This window comes from Nicotiana tabacum, chromosome 14, assembly GCF_000715075.1.
Source record: "Nicotiana tabacum cultivar K326 chromosome 14, ASM71507v2, whole genome shotgun sequence".
Taxonomy (NCBI): Eukaryota; Viridiplantae; Streptophyta; class Magnoliopsida; order Solanales; family Solanaceae; genus Nicotiana; species Nicotiana tabacum.
In genome coordinates, this window is record NC_134093.1 from 84,279,974 (window position 1) to 84,293,967 (window position 13,994).

A 13,994-nucleotide genomic window follows, 5' to 3' on the forward strand; every position below is an offset into this window, starting at 1 on the left:
AATTTTTGCCAAAATGCTTCAAATTATCCTACGGACCTCAAAATCCAAATCCGGACGTATGCCTAAGTCCAAAATCACCATACGGAGCTATTGGAATCATCAAAACTCCATTTCGGAGTCGCCTACAGAAAAGTCAAATTCCTATCAACTCTTACCGCTTAAACTTCAAAAACAAGAATTCTTCCTCCAAATTGACCCCGAATCATCCGATAACCGAAATTGGCCACACACGGAAGCTATGACACATAATACAAAGCTTCTCAAGACCTAAAGCCGCCGAACGCGATGCTAATTCTCAAAATGACTGCTCGGGTCGTTACAGAAGTTAACTAGAACTCTTCCACCAAGGAAGAGTAAAGTATTAGACTTCTAGTTAATCCTAATCCTACTAACTATATATATATCAATTGTGTTCTCTTTTATAGGTGACATACAAACGCTGAAGTTAAGCAAGAATTGAGAGCAAAATGCTTTGTATTTTGCAAGCAATTCCTATGTGTTTCAAGAGTGTGAACCTGGAGCTACATGAACCAGATAGAAGAACCAGTTCCATGTGTCTGTCTTTTATTCTAATTCAAGTGCAGTAGAGCTTTTGAGTTGTACCTTTCAGCTTTATTAGAAGCAAATTGTATTAGATACTTGAGTTGTATTGTTCAAGTTAGAGTTAACTTGAAGCAGTCGCAACAACCTGTGGCTGGTTGCTACAAGGGTTATAGGTAATCCTTACATTTACAAGAGTTTTTAAACATTGTTGTTTTGGCTCAAAGTTGTAGTGAAGTTTTGGAAAATATTCTACTAGGAAGTATGTCGTGGTTTGTTCACCTTTTGAGCCGATTATTTTTCACGTAAAAATACTTGTGTTCTTTACTTTCTGTATTATTTATTCCGCAACAATATATTAAAAAAGCATAGAAGAACCAGGTCCTTCTATAATCAGTGCACGCGAAAACTTGGATACCACACAAATCACCTCCCTCCCCCTCTTGTCTGGTAAGTATAAAACATCAATTGGTATCAGAGGGGGTTATCCTTGAAGAGGCTAACACCTTAGGAAAAGATCAAGATGAGTGCACCACCTGAAAATTGGGAAGGGTAATTCATTGCTAGGCCACCACTCTTCAATGGCCAGTACTACTCTCGGTGGAAAACAAGGATGAGAGATCACATGGTGGCAGAAGATTACGAGCTATGGGACATAATTACTGATGATCCACTGCCTACTTTGAAGAAAAATGCTGAAGGAGAAGATGTACCAAAGACAAGAGTTGATTGCAATGTCGAGGACTTGAAGAAGTGGGAGAAGAACGACAAAGCCAAGAAATGGATTGTCTGTGGACTTGGTCCAGATGAGTATAGCCGAAAAGTAAAATTAATTATGATAAATATTTTATTTTCCTTCAAGTAACAGGTAAAATTCAAATATGATAAAAAAATCAAGACAAACTCTAACATAGGCTAATAGGCACATTAAAGTTATTAAACACTACTCTTATATATTGAACATTTCTCAAATATAATGGTACTATATATATTCACCACCTACATCTCTCAAATATAATCTAGCAAATAGTATATGGTATAAATGGCAAAGTCACCTTTTAAGTGGGTTTCTAGCCATGTTACTTTCTAGGGTATATGTATAAACTAGAGTGACTTTATTGGGACAAAAGAAAGATAAATGACTTTACTAGATAATTTTATTAAGTCGAGTGGTCGTTTGAAAAATTAACTTAAATAATTGGGAGGGCTATTACTACTCCTATAAACCAACTTTTAGGGTCAGCGGCGATTGTAAACTCTAATGGACTAGCCATTCGCGTGGCATTATAGTGAAAATAGCACAAACTAGTTAATTTTCGGACTGATAATTGAAAAATAGCCAGCGTTTGCAAAGTCATTGAAAAATAGCTACTATTTTGCTGCAACACGGAAAGTTCCAACATAATATACTAGAAATTGGTGCACCAGTGTATGAACTTCCAGCATATTATGCTGGAACTCCAACACACGGAAAGTTCCAGCATAATATACCGGAGATTGGAGCACTTGTGCATGAACTTCCAGCATATTATGCTGGAATTCCAGTATATTATAGTGGAACTCCAGTATATATGTTGAAATATTTTCCGGATTTTGAACAGTGTTTTCGTTCAAATTTATCTTTATATGAAAAATGGCTAAATTTTGATTACTTTTGAAACGGTGATTATTTTTCAATTACCACTTGTAAATCTAGCTATTTTTGAATTTCACCCCGCCTTATCCATAGAAGAATTTATTGGGCGAAAGGTCCAAGAATCTTACACCATTGACTCTACTGTCCTCTCTGTAGATGTGACTACTGGAGTGAGGCCCAGTAATACAGTACTAGTCTTATAGTCCTATGTTAACTGTGCTATTAATAGCCACCGAGAATCTTTTTTTTTTTTTTTTTTTTTTTAAAGAAAAGCTGAAAAAAATAATTTCTTCTTAGGAGCAGAAGCATTATATTAGTACTAACTACTAAGGGGAAGAAAACAATTCTCCTATATGTTTTTTTGAAGCTTGTCATTTTTTATCCTGGAAAATACCCATTCAACTAATAAAATGAACTTGCAAAATTCATAATTCATCAGTTGTTTGTTTCTGAGAAATTTATAAATAATTCCGCTTCTTTCTTGTTCTCGTGATTTGTTTCTGATCAAGATTAAAACTTTCTATGTATATCCGCCGTAATTAGTATTTGGGTATTTTTAATTGAGTTGTACGAGATGAAAGCCTTACAAATAGAGGAATATTTGAATGGTAATTGCACGGATTTGTTATCTTTTTAATTCTACTTCCAATTATTTACCTGCCAATTACATCCAACTTTTTTGTTTTAAGTCGTTAAAGCACATTTTGTGCCTAGCATATACAAATGCTCCATACATCTTTCTTCCTTAAACTATCAGTAAAAAATAAACTAAAACAATGATATTATCTTAAAGTTGAAGCTTTGTAATTGTCACATTATAAAAATTGTAGTAAAATGTTTTAAATGTGTCATAGAATTATTCTACAAACATCTCAAAGCAACTGTATAAGGATATCCACAGCGCTTTGCACAAAATCAGAAAGTAAGAGAAAGGAGGTTACAGTCCTTAGATAGCTGAATAACTGCATTTTATTTGCTTATGATATGACATGAAGATTTCTTTTAAGGAACATTCACAGCATCCAACCTGGGACTATGCCATTGATGTTCTGGCCACTGGTTACAGCTGTTATTTGGCTTGAACTTGCTGGATCATACCTATCATCAAAGGAAAATAATCCTTTAGTCTATCCCCATTCTGAGTCGGGAATATATGATATAGATGGATCCAGAATTTTAAGTTAATGAATATAAAGTACTATTTCGCGCATTATTTTATTGATCTTTTCTCAACAAAATAATTCAGAGTGGAAGACAGTGAATGTGCTTTGCAGATCTATTTCCCATATACATCCATCCCAACATATAGTTGAATATACTTCTTCCTCTGTTCCATTTTATGTGACTCAACTTTTTTCAGCCAGTTCAGAAAACAATGACATATTTTTATATTTAAAAATAATTTACTCTAAACTGCTCAATGACATGATTTTATAGCTATAGAAATATCATGTTTATGACTAGAAGTTCAAAAAATATTTCTTTATTGAAATTCATATCTGGTTAAACACCTTCACCTAAAATGAAAGGGAGTACAATTAGGAGTAATAATTAATCAAATAAGAACCTTACCCTATTTGCAAAGTGGAGTTGCATTCTAGAGGTTGGAAAAAACCCTGAGTTTGAGGATGCTGCTGGCTGTAAGCGCCACTTTGCTCACCACCTCCCCATGATTGTTGAAGGTTGTTCTCAGCATAAATTTCTTCCAGCTATATATAAAAGTTTAATCATTGCAGCATGATTTGTAGGATTCATCCATAAGATATAAAATTAGATCTAAGAAATAATTAATGAAGTATTTAGAACATGGATATAATATATATACAAGGACATCGTATAAAAAAAAAAAATACACAAACAACATTTATATTCTTTTACATTACTAGTGCAATTTAACCTATTATAGTAGAGATTGCATACCTTAATTTTAAGGTTACAAAATTCACTTATTATGGGCAGTGACCCTGTAGTAGTGTAGTTATCTTTTATTGTAATAGTGAAATATTCTTTTATACTATCAGTATCAGTGTGAAAGTTAATTTCATATATGGAATGAAACAAGGAAAATAAAACACAATCAGGGGAAGTTTTACAATATATAAAGTCCAAGAATGAGCTAAGTCTACCCTACCTTTCTTTCAAGACCCTTGTTTGCTTCAATCCACAACTTCTCCTGTAATTGACATATAAATAGAGGAACAATATGTGAAATTTATCCAAGAATATTAGGAACCAAATGTAGATTACCTTAGTTTGAAGATCAGTAAGCTGGTCAAGCATCAACTGTGTCTGGAAAGCCACCAAAAGAGATGGATACTTAAATTAAACAAGTTATCTCCCTAGAGTAATATAACACTTCAAACATTTCGAGTTATTCTTTTGGTTTATTCTATGGCACAAATCTAGATTAGTTGGCAGCCAGTAGATTTTGGACAAAAAAAATGTAAACTTGGTCATTTATGTGTTATACATGGCATAACACAATATCAAAAACATTAATTTTTCTTGAACCCAATTAAAAAAGTAACTTAGTGGTCAATGAACTGGGTAAAAATATGGCAGATCATGGTTCAAATGTCAACATATATGTTAGAAGAAAAAAGGTTAGATAGTTTTTTTCTATCTATGAAAAATTACCCAAAACTTGTACTGATGGGGGCAACAAATATTCGTTGAAATAATTGAGGTGCGCACAAGCTGATTCGGGCACACCATTTAATTAAAAAAAAAGGAATTGCTTTTTTTAATGATGGAATATATGCATCTACAGTTTGCTTACCCTGGTGGATTTTATATGTTTGAGGGAAGTATCCAGCTGAAGTTCAAGGTGCTCAAGCTCATCTATGTTTAGAGGGCCCAGTTCATCCCCAAGAAGGTGTCTGCCAAAGAAAATGTCAAATATGTTAGCTATATGGACTAGAGAATCTAGTCCAGTGTAAGAGATCTAATACAGGATTACCTTATCAGTTACATGATTAAAGGGAGCATTTGCACAATTGGCCTTTTCTGAAAACCACTATTTCAATTGGTGCGAAAAAGAAAAACTTTGTTATGCCGGAAATTAACAGGGAAAGATTGTAAACAGTCTCCAGAAAACGTGCTACAAGAAATCGGCCTTTTAAAGTCGCTACAAGATTTTTTTAGTGACGATCACAGGATTATAGGAATTACTTCCATTACCAATCTTATTGAAAAGACACATTTTGTGGCGACAAAAATGCCAGAAAATTAAATTAAACAAATACGTCACAAAATAGAATTTGAGCAAGTCGCTGCTGAATAAAGACTTTTATGGCGAATCATTAAACCATCAATGGTAACTCTCATGTCACTATTCGAGAATGACTTTTCTGTTACCGCCACAAAAACTATTAAACCATCCGTGAAACAATTAATGACGTTTAGTAGGAGTCTGTAGTTGCAACAAAATCCGTTCAAACATCTGGTGCAAATAAGTCTGATTTTAAAGTAGCATTAAAGAAAGGCGAGTTACCGTTGATATCGCTGCAGGGACTCATATTTGGCTTTAAGCTTTAAGTACTCCCTATAGAACTTTTCCTGTAAATGGAAGATGAATTTCATAGCAAATTTATATATATTTCCGTTCAAACGAGCAACAAGAAAACAACAAATCTGAGAAAGTCTAGTAGCAAGATTTCTGGATTTAATTTACCTCATTTGAATCTCTGCCAGATTGTTTGACTTCTAACGTCCCGTAGCTGCATTTTTGGTACCTTTCAAGGGTTTTGAGGGTGCTGATACATTTGAAAGAAGAAGAACAAAAACTTAAAATTTTAAGAATGTAGGGTTGACACCAAGAATATTCACATGTTCACTTTCCAACGATTATCCAAGTAACATAAACTATCATTATACAACAAAGTAAAGGAAAAAAAACTTTTATTGGAATAATGACCTTAACAGATATGTACACACTTTAAAACATCTTATAATCAGTGTTTTTAAAGTGAAAAGTACAAAAAAAGTGACAAGATCCTTATAGTGCATGAAGAGAAAAGCGACAATTATAGAAAATTTAAAAGATACCTAACATATGAATTAGTATTATAACAATCAAATTTAAATTAAAACAAATAATAACATCCAAAATATAATATTATAAATGCTAATCCAAATCCTTAAAGTTGAGAATCAAAGAATACGCTTTCTATTTGGATCACTTTGTGAATCTTTGTTTAAAGGGCATGGCATCACCTATGAAATGATAACTCCTCTTTTCACATCGCTTCATTGCTTTTATGCAACAAAACCATGGTGTTTAGTAACACTGCATGTAAGAATAAGAAACAAGACGTGGAAGAGAGACTTGACTACAATTGAAAACCAAATTCTAGGACAACTACTTGTTGAAGTGTTTGACCCTCTATCTAAAAATTTAACATGTTAGTTGAAATGGTCACACACTTTAACATGGTTCCAGAGCAGGCACCTAGGTTCGAGTCTCATAGCCCACCCAATATCAAAAAGAATTTTTATATGTTTGACAATAAAAATAATCAAGTCCGCACGTGAGGGGACGTATTGAAGACATAATTAAACAAATTAAAATGTGCTCTTTCTTACAACTTAATTTTTTAGATAAGATAATTACACAGTTGAACGCTACCGAAGTTTTTCTCCACGTGAGAAGAGTAATACCGAAAAGAATGAAAGATGAGATTCTTGTCTTGTTTTCACGGCTACTTAATTAGAATGTAGTTTAAATGGTTAAAAGTAAACACTAGACTTCTATGATCCTTTGGTATGATCTATAAGGAAAATAATCATAGTATATAATTTGGTATAGGCTTATCCAATAGCGTATTTAGTTTGTAATAAGAAAGTATGTATAACTTAATACACCAATTAATCCATTAAGTTATACCACCAACAATATGAAATAACTTATCCATATATAACTTATACGTGGATAAAGCACCAAAGGAACAAAATTAGCCTTGTATTTTTCCTAGAAGCCAATGAAGGTCAAGCATCCAAGAGTATAATTGTAAACTCATTGTTTTTTAGTGTACAAAATAAGCAAATATTTTAAATGATAACTTGTATATCCAATAAAAGTGCAATGAACCAAACATCTAATAAAAAATAATTCATGTATTACTAATTCCTATATTACTAATCCTTATATTATAATTCTCGTATAACTTATCTTCGAACAAAACGAACCGTATCTCTCTTTCAAAATGGTCTTCCTTCACAGCTAATAAGTACAATATGTTCCCGATTATATCCATGCAGTTAGTAGAGAAAGGGCAGTTCATGGTACATGAAGAAGTTCATTATTTCGTAGGTATTAATATTGCTTTCTTCATCTTTTTCTAATGTAATGCATAGGTCATATAACATTTCACTAGGACTATAAATCGATTCAAATACCTATATAAATCATTGATTGCAAGATAGTATTACTAAAATATTAAGGTTCTCGCAGCCAAAGGCATGGACTAGTAAAACTTCTTATTTTTCATCTTCTCGTTGAAGATTGATACCAAAAAAGATGTAGGCGCTAGCTTCATAAACAAACAGCAACACACTTTTTGAGCACTCGCAAGTGAGCTATCGAGATTTATAACTTTTTTGTAAGATCCAACAAGAAAAAAGGAAAATAAAACACCCATTTTGAAGATTAATTTTGACTAACAGAAAGAAAAATATTTTATTTAAAATTATGTTATACTTGAAAAGATTTTGTCATGGTCCTCATATACAAGAAAATATTGAAAAAACTGAGGAACAATGTTTTATCTGGTTATTCCAAGGAATTTGGGGAGGTACACAATATCATGAAAATAAAACTCTTCTTGCAGATCTGCATGTACGGCCCTTTATTCCTTTTGTCTCGAAAGGATCAAAACACAGAGATTATGTTATGACACTCTTTCTGTTCCATTTTGTATGATACCGTTCATTTTTAGAGTGTTTTAAGAAAATACGTAACACATTTTATATTTAAGAATATTTTTATTCTAGACTTCTCATTTTACAATCAATAACATGTTTTTATAATTACATAAATATCATTATATGCTTAAGACCACAAGTTCTAAAGAAATATAGTTTTTAAGTCCCTTAGCTCTTTTATCATGAGCGAGTGGTAAGAGTGCTACTCGTTTTAAATCATGTTTCAGATAAATGCCTAGAATTTAAATGGAGAAAGATAAAGAAAAGAGCACATTATTATCTACGCACGAGTTTTGAACCATGTGTCAACTAGCTCTCAGGAATTTCTCGATTATAAGAAGAAAAAAGAGACCTCAAATTCGAGGCATACATTTAATGTGTCAAACTCTTTCTTTTTTTCTTCTTTAATTTCGTACTCATAGTTTCTTTTAAAAGAATTCTTTTTTCATTTTCTTTATAATTGAGAAATTCCGAGGGTTAGTTGATGAGCGTTTTGAAATTCATTATGTTCGAACTCGTGAGGTGGGTCTATATTGCATCATGCTCTTACCATTATATCAAAGTTCTCAAACTAATCCGTGAAAGACATCTGAAGTGAGAAAAATATGCAATGGGATTGCAGTTTAAAAGACAACCATCTTTTAGTTTGAAGTTTGTTTGTTTTTGGAATAGTTTTTGGTTAGAAACCAGTAGATGACCTGTGAAAACCTAATTTTGCATTGAGATAAATCCAAGAAAATCCTTGTCACACCATGTAAAAGAACAGAAAAAGTAAACTTAAACTAGAAAATTGATATTCTTTGGAGTGGCCTCAAGCCATTGAACAGAAAGTCAAGACTGTTGAAAGAAAAAAAGAAAATTCACAGTGACACAAAAATAAATACATTTAAGAGGATATTCTTATCTAAAGTTCTGTCATCTTTGAAAAGATTTCAGATGGACATCAAGGGATGTGTAAAAACAGAGGAACAATGTTTTATCTGGTTTTTCCAATGTATTTGGAGAAACACAAAAAGTTATGAAAAATAAAGCTCATCTCCAGATCTGGAGGTACCCTTTATTCCTTTTATTTCGAAGAAAATAAGAATACACAAAGACTGTGTGCATATATATATCTGATTAAAGAACACAGGCAATATTTTTTTAAAAAACTATACTATTCGTTCATAAAAAGTGGGATTAGTATCTTAGAAAACAAAACATATCAACTGCTAAAATAGATTAAAATACACTGCTAGGGTAAAAATTCTTTACACTTTTTTTTAGTTCAATACATTGTCAGCCAGTGTTTACAAATTAAACATTTGTGTCTCCTACTCACTATTCTTTTTCTTCCCTTTTTAAAATATATTTCGGTAGAAACAGTTAGATGACCAGCTGAAAACCTAATTTTGTATTGGCAAAAGATCCAAAAAATATCCTTCCCATATATATATGTGTGTGTGTATATATATATATATATTTATTTATTTATTAGAATGTTTAAGATCCAAAAAAATCCTTTCCATACAAACAAAAAAAATCAGACAGTTGAAAGAGCAAAAGTGACATAGCTCAAAATATTCAGATCTCACAAAACATTTTTGGATCAAAACAGTTAGATGAACAGCTGAAAACCTAAATTTGCATTAAGAAAGATCTAAGAAAATGCTTTCCATATATACATGTAAAAATAGAAGGAAAAAAAACTATACTAGAAAGTTGGTTGCTTTAAACTGATTTAAGCCATTAAAAAAAATCAGAGAAATAATATATCAGATCCACAAAAACACAAAAGTAAACATTTATATATATAAAAAAAATTAAAGAGGGATGAAGATTAGTACTTGGAGGTGCTAGAGAACTCATAAAGCTTTCCACGGGTAGAGAAAATGATGAGAGCAACTTCAGCTTCACAAAGGACAGAGAGTTCATATGCTTTCTTGAGAAGTCCATTTCTCCTCTTAGCAAAAGTGACTTGCCTATTAATCTTGTTTTCTATCTTCTTCAGTTCCACTCTTCCCCTACCCATTTTAACCCCTTATTTTTTTTATTTGATTTTCTTATATGGGTAATAGTTGATCCTCTTTCTCTTCTAACTGGTCAACCAAAACTGTGAAAGAAATGTAGAAGGAAACTGCAAACCCTAGCTAGAGAGAGAGAAAAAGGTGGAGTCTTTCTTATTTATATCCAGTGAAAAAGTGGAGTCTCGATTAATTTTACCGAGTATTTGCTACTTCCCACCAGCATAGGTACCGGATCAAAAGTAACATAGTGTTTTACATGGAGTGTTTCTTGTTTACATCTAGAGCATAATCTAGGATTTGAACATTAAGAGTTGAGTTTGAAATTCTATCACAACTCATGATTTAATGTATTAGGTTCAAACTTTGATGTTTTACTTATTTAGCGGATCTTTTAACACATACATATAGTTTAAACCAAAAGTATTGAATTCGGATGGATCCGTACATAAGTCCTTAACTACATTCATCCATGTTTAATATTAGATGGTTGATGTAATATGAAGCGATATGGTTAAGTATTTATGTAGCTGGCGTAAACTTGTTTTGGGATTGAGATATAAATTTTTTTCTTATTATGATACTTGTGCTCAGATCAGCTTGCGCGCAACTCCACTATTTCGCTAGGTACCTGCTACTTCTCACCAACAAACTCCACTATTTCGCTAGGTACCTGCTACTTCTCACCAATACATGTACCAAGTAATTCAGCCGACAAAGTTTAGGAAGATAGGAAGAAATCACATACTCTTTCCCTTGTAACTTAAGTGGCGGGATTTGACTCAGCGAAAACCTTTTAAAACTTATGGTCTAAAATAAGCCATAGAGATTACTATATCTCATTAAAAATATAGTAGGAAGTTTTAAGTTAAATTATTTCTGAATAAAAAATTATGACATTCTTTTTGTTCAGACTAAAAAGGAAAATATTATATATAAATTGGGATATAGGGAGTAATAATTTGTCTCCGTTGGACTTTAAACTTGACGCTTAATGGTTCTCCTCTCATTTTATTGAGCAATAGGCCACACCCTTGGGTACTAGTTATTTATTTTTTTTCCTTTTAAATTACGCTACAAATTATCTAAAGGATACATGTACTCTTTAAAATGTGTGATTTATAATCTTGAAAGTTAAATAGATTGGCTGCTACAACAAGTAAAAGTGACTTGATGGTGTGAAAATTATTACATTCTCATCTTTTAAGTGACGTTTAAAAAAAATTAAATATGCTTGTTTATAAAAAGTAGAATTAGTAACAAGAAAATAAAATGGGTTACGTGCTGTAACATCGGAGTACGAGTTGATCAAATCCTCATTTATAGAGACTACTGAAAAAGGAAATATGAGTTGTGTGTTAGGTTTCCTACTTTCCTTTTCCGGTATCTCCTTTTCTCAGCTGCAATCTTTAGTAACCTTAGGATTAGCTTCTGTACTCATAATAAGATACCTCAGAACTTGGGTTGGTGTTTGTTCCCAGATTTTATACGTGTCAATATATTAGTCGCTTAAGAAAAGATATCATGCACACTAAATTTTAGTGCTGGCCCAAAATTTTTACAATATAAATTTAAATGCTGTACGGTAATCTTCTTAGAATTCAATGAATAGACGTAAACCCCCACAGGTATATTGATTAATTACATCCTCCGTTTAATTTTATATTATATTGAAATTTGATTGATACGGAATTTAAACGAAAAGAAAAGTATATTTTTCATATATGCTAAAAATACTTTAGAATCTAGGATCTTGAATATGTCTTGAAATTTCTATGAAAAGAGTATGTCATTAAGAAGAAGATGATAGATAGGTATATCCTACTTTTTAAAACAAATTAAAAACAAACGATTATGTCATCTAAAATAACAAACAAGTTAAAAGGATATATTCTAATTTGATTCTTTACATACACAAGTTTATAAGAGAATATTCATTAACAATAAGTTATTAAACTTTCCGGAAATATTAAATTGAGTTGAAATATAAGTTATTTTATTACAAAAAAGATGGAAGTGATATATTGTGTCACGACCCAAATCTCACCAAGTCGTGATGGCACCTAAGCCAACTCGTTAGACAAACCAACCAACACAAATACAACTCAAGCTAAAGATCATCATATAAATAATTAAATAATAAAGATAAAACGCAAAATTTAATACAAACTACCCCAAGAACTGATGTCACAAGTCATGAGCTACTAAAAGTGGGAACAAAATATTGGTATGAAAAATACGTCATCTGTTTGAAATATAAAAAATAGAAGTACAAGACGCTAAGCTACCATGAACAAGTTGACATCTCACAATCGAAATGCTAATATATCTTCAATGCTCGCTCTCGACCCCGCAATAGGTCAACTCCATTATCTACACACAAGGTGTAGAAGTATAGTATGCGTATATGTCATGATCCAAAATCCCACCTCAGGCCGTGATGGTGCCTAGCCGTACTTGCTAAGCAAGCCAACTCCCAACCAACAGAATATAGTCCAGATTCCTTTAATTAACAGAGTCATGTCATAAATAAAGACATGAATGATCTCGTAACAGTATTATATATGATACAATCATAACAACATCTGAATATGACCAAAGCAGTACAACCCCCAAGAACTTGGTGACAAAAATGCACGAGCAACTACTGGATAAGTACAAGTCTGAATGCATAATGGAAACTGTCTGAGAGAAAGAAAGTAGACATGAGAGAAATAAGGAGAGGGACACGGGCATTACAATACGAATCTATGAGGTGCAGCTCGCCCTAAGTCTCTGACTGAACGCCTAGGCTCAACAAGAGGCTCCACTAGTCCTACCTAAGGATCTGCACAAAAAGATGTACAAAAGCGCAGTATGAGTACACCACAGTCCTACCTAGTAAATATAAAGTATAACCTCGAAGAAGTAGTGACGAGGATATAGGCATCAAGATACTTACAACACAAATATAAATAACAGAGCCTGTAACTAAAACAATAAATATCCTCATGAACAACAGGTATTAAAAGTGTAACACTGTTGAAAGATATAAAGCATATTTTTCCAGTTCAAGGGATAATCATAACGCTCCTCAAATATGGTATTTGAAGATGACATTCTTCAATCAACGGAGTCTAGGCTCCCAACTAGCATATATAGGCGACATTCAATATTTAGCATTTAAATTAATGCTTCTAAATGAATCAAGAATGTCTATGCATGCGTAAGACTCTATCTTTTAACATGATCGGTACAAGATCCATGTACCCCGTTACAAAATCCATGTACCCCGTTACAAAATCCATGTACCCCGTTACAAAATCCAATATAAAATCCATGTATCGACCACACTCATAGGGCCTAATGTAACATGGGTAATCACCTGAATCTAGAGAGACAGATCCTTATCCAAGCGCAAAAAGGAGCTTGATAGCTCACTTATAGTCAAATATTCACTCATCATATCTTGTGTCATAACTGTATTTCAACCGCACCGACCTTACCTTTAGTGCTATAATCTCAGTCCAAATGAAGTATCCAAGTATAATTCATGTGCATATGCCCAAGAATTAACAAATAAAAGATGCACAAAGACTTAGTAAATATCATGCAGATATGTGCTTATTAATCTATATGACTATGCATGATTCAAGTAGTTCAACATATCAAGAATAAGCTCTCATGCCTTCATAAATAATCAAAAACCTAGGCATGATATCTAGCATCAATAAGAGAGCGAGTACAGTCATATAAGCCAAATAAATCATGAATCAAGATGATCACATAATCAAAACAAGGTGTAAAACATCTCAATTCTACCTCGGACATGATACAAACTTGGTACGTGTATATACTCTCTCCACCCCTCATATAAATTACATAAACACATAGCAATCAAGTCATATTCTAGG

General features: G+C 32.6%; 1 protein-coding gene across 2 annotated transcripts; it reads right to left on the reverse strand.

Annotated features, from left to right (window-relative positions):
* Positions 1 to 2,958: 2,958 nt before the first annotated feature.
* LOC107797730 (agamous-like MADS-box protein MADS2) lies at positions 2,959 to 10,241 on the reverse strand. Of its 2 annotated transcripts, XM_016620650.2 has the most exons (8): positions 9,925 to 10,241; positions 5,850 to 5,931; positions 5,670 to 5,734; positions 4,956 to 5,055; positions 4,424 to 4,465; positions 4,308 to 4,349; positions 3,749 to 3,885; positions 2,959 to 3,274 (listed from the first exon to the last, which is right to left on the reverse strand). In XM_016620650.2, exons 1-8 carry the CDS (start codon positions 10,107 to 10,109, stop codon positions 3,190 to 3,192), a joined length of 738 nt encoding a protein of 245 aa, XP_016476136.1. In that variant the 5' UTR covers positions 10,110 to 10,241; the 3' UTR covers positions 2,959 to 3,189. The 2 variants fall into 2 exon arrangements, with proteins under 2 accessions (XP_016476136.1, XP_075085815.1); XM_075229714.1 differs by lacking the exon at positions 4,308 to 4,349.
* Between the last annotated feature and the right edge of the window lie 3,753 nt (positions 10,242 to 13,994).

What these genes read in the sequence shown, in the direction of transcription:
- LOC107797730 (XM_016620650.2), bottom strand. Translation starts at nt 10,109, where the DNA reads ATGGGTAGGGGAAGAGTGGAACTGAAGAAGATAGAAAACAAGATTAAT. An exon ending in GAGTTCTCTAGCACCTCCAA is followed by an intron (nt 5,932 to 9,924) that starts GTACTAATCTTC and finishes CAAATGTATCAG; the next exon opens with CACCCTCAAAACCCTTGAAA. An exon ending in TTACTGATCTTCAAACTAAG is followed by an intron (nt 4,350 to 4,423) that starts GTAATCTACATT and finishes TGTCAATTACAG; the next exon opens with GAGAAGTTGTGGATTGAAGC.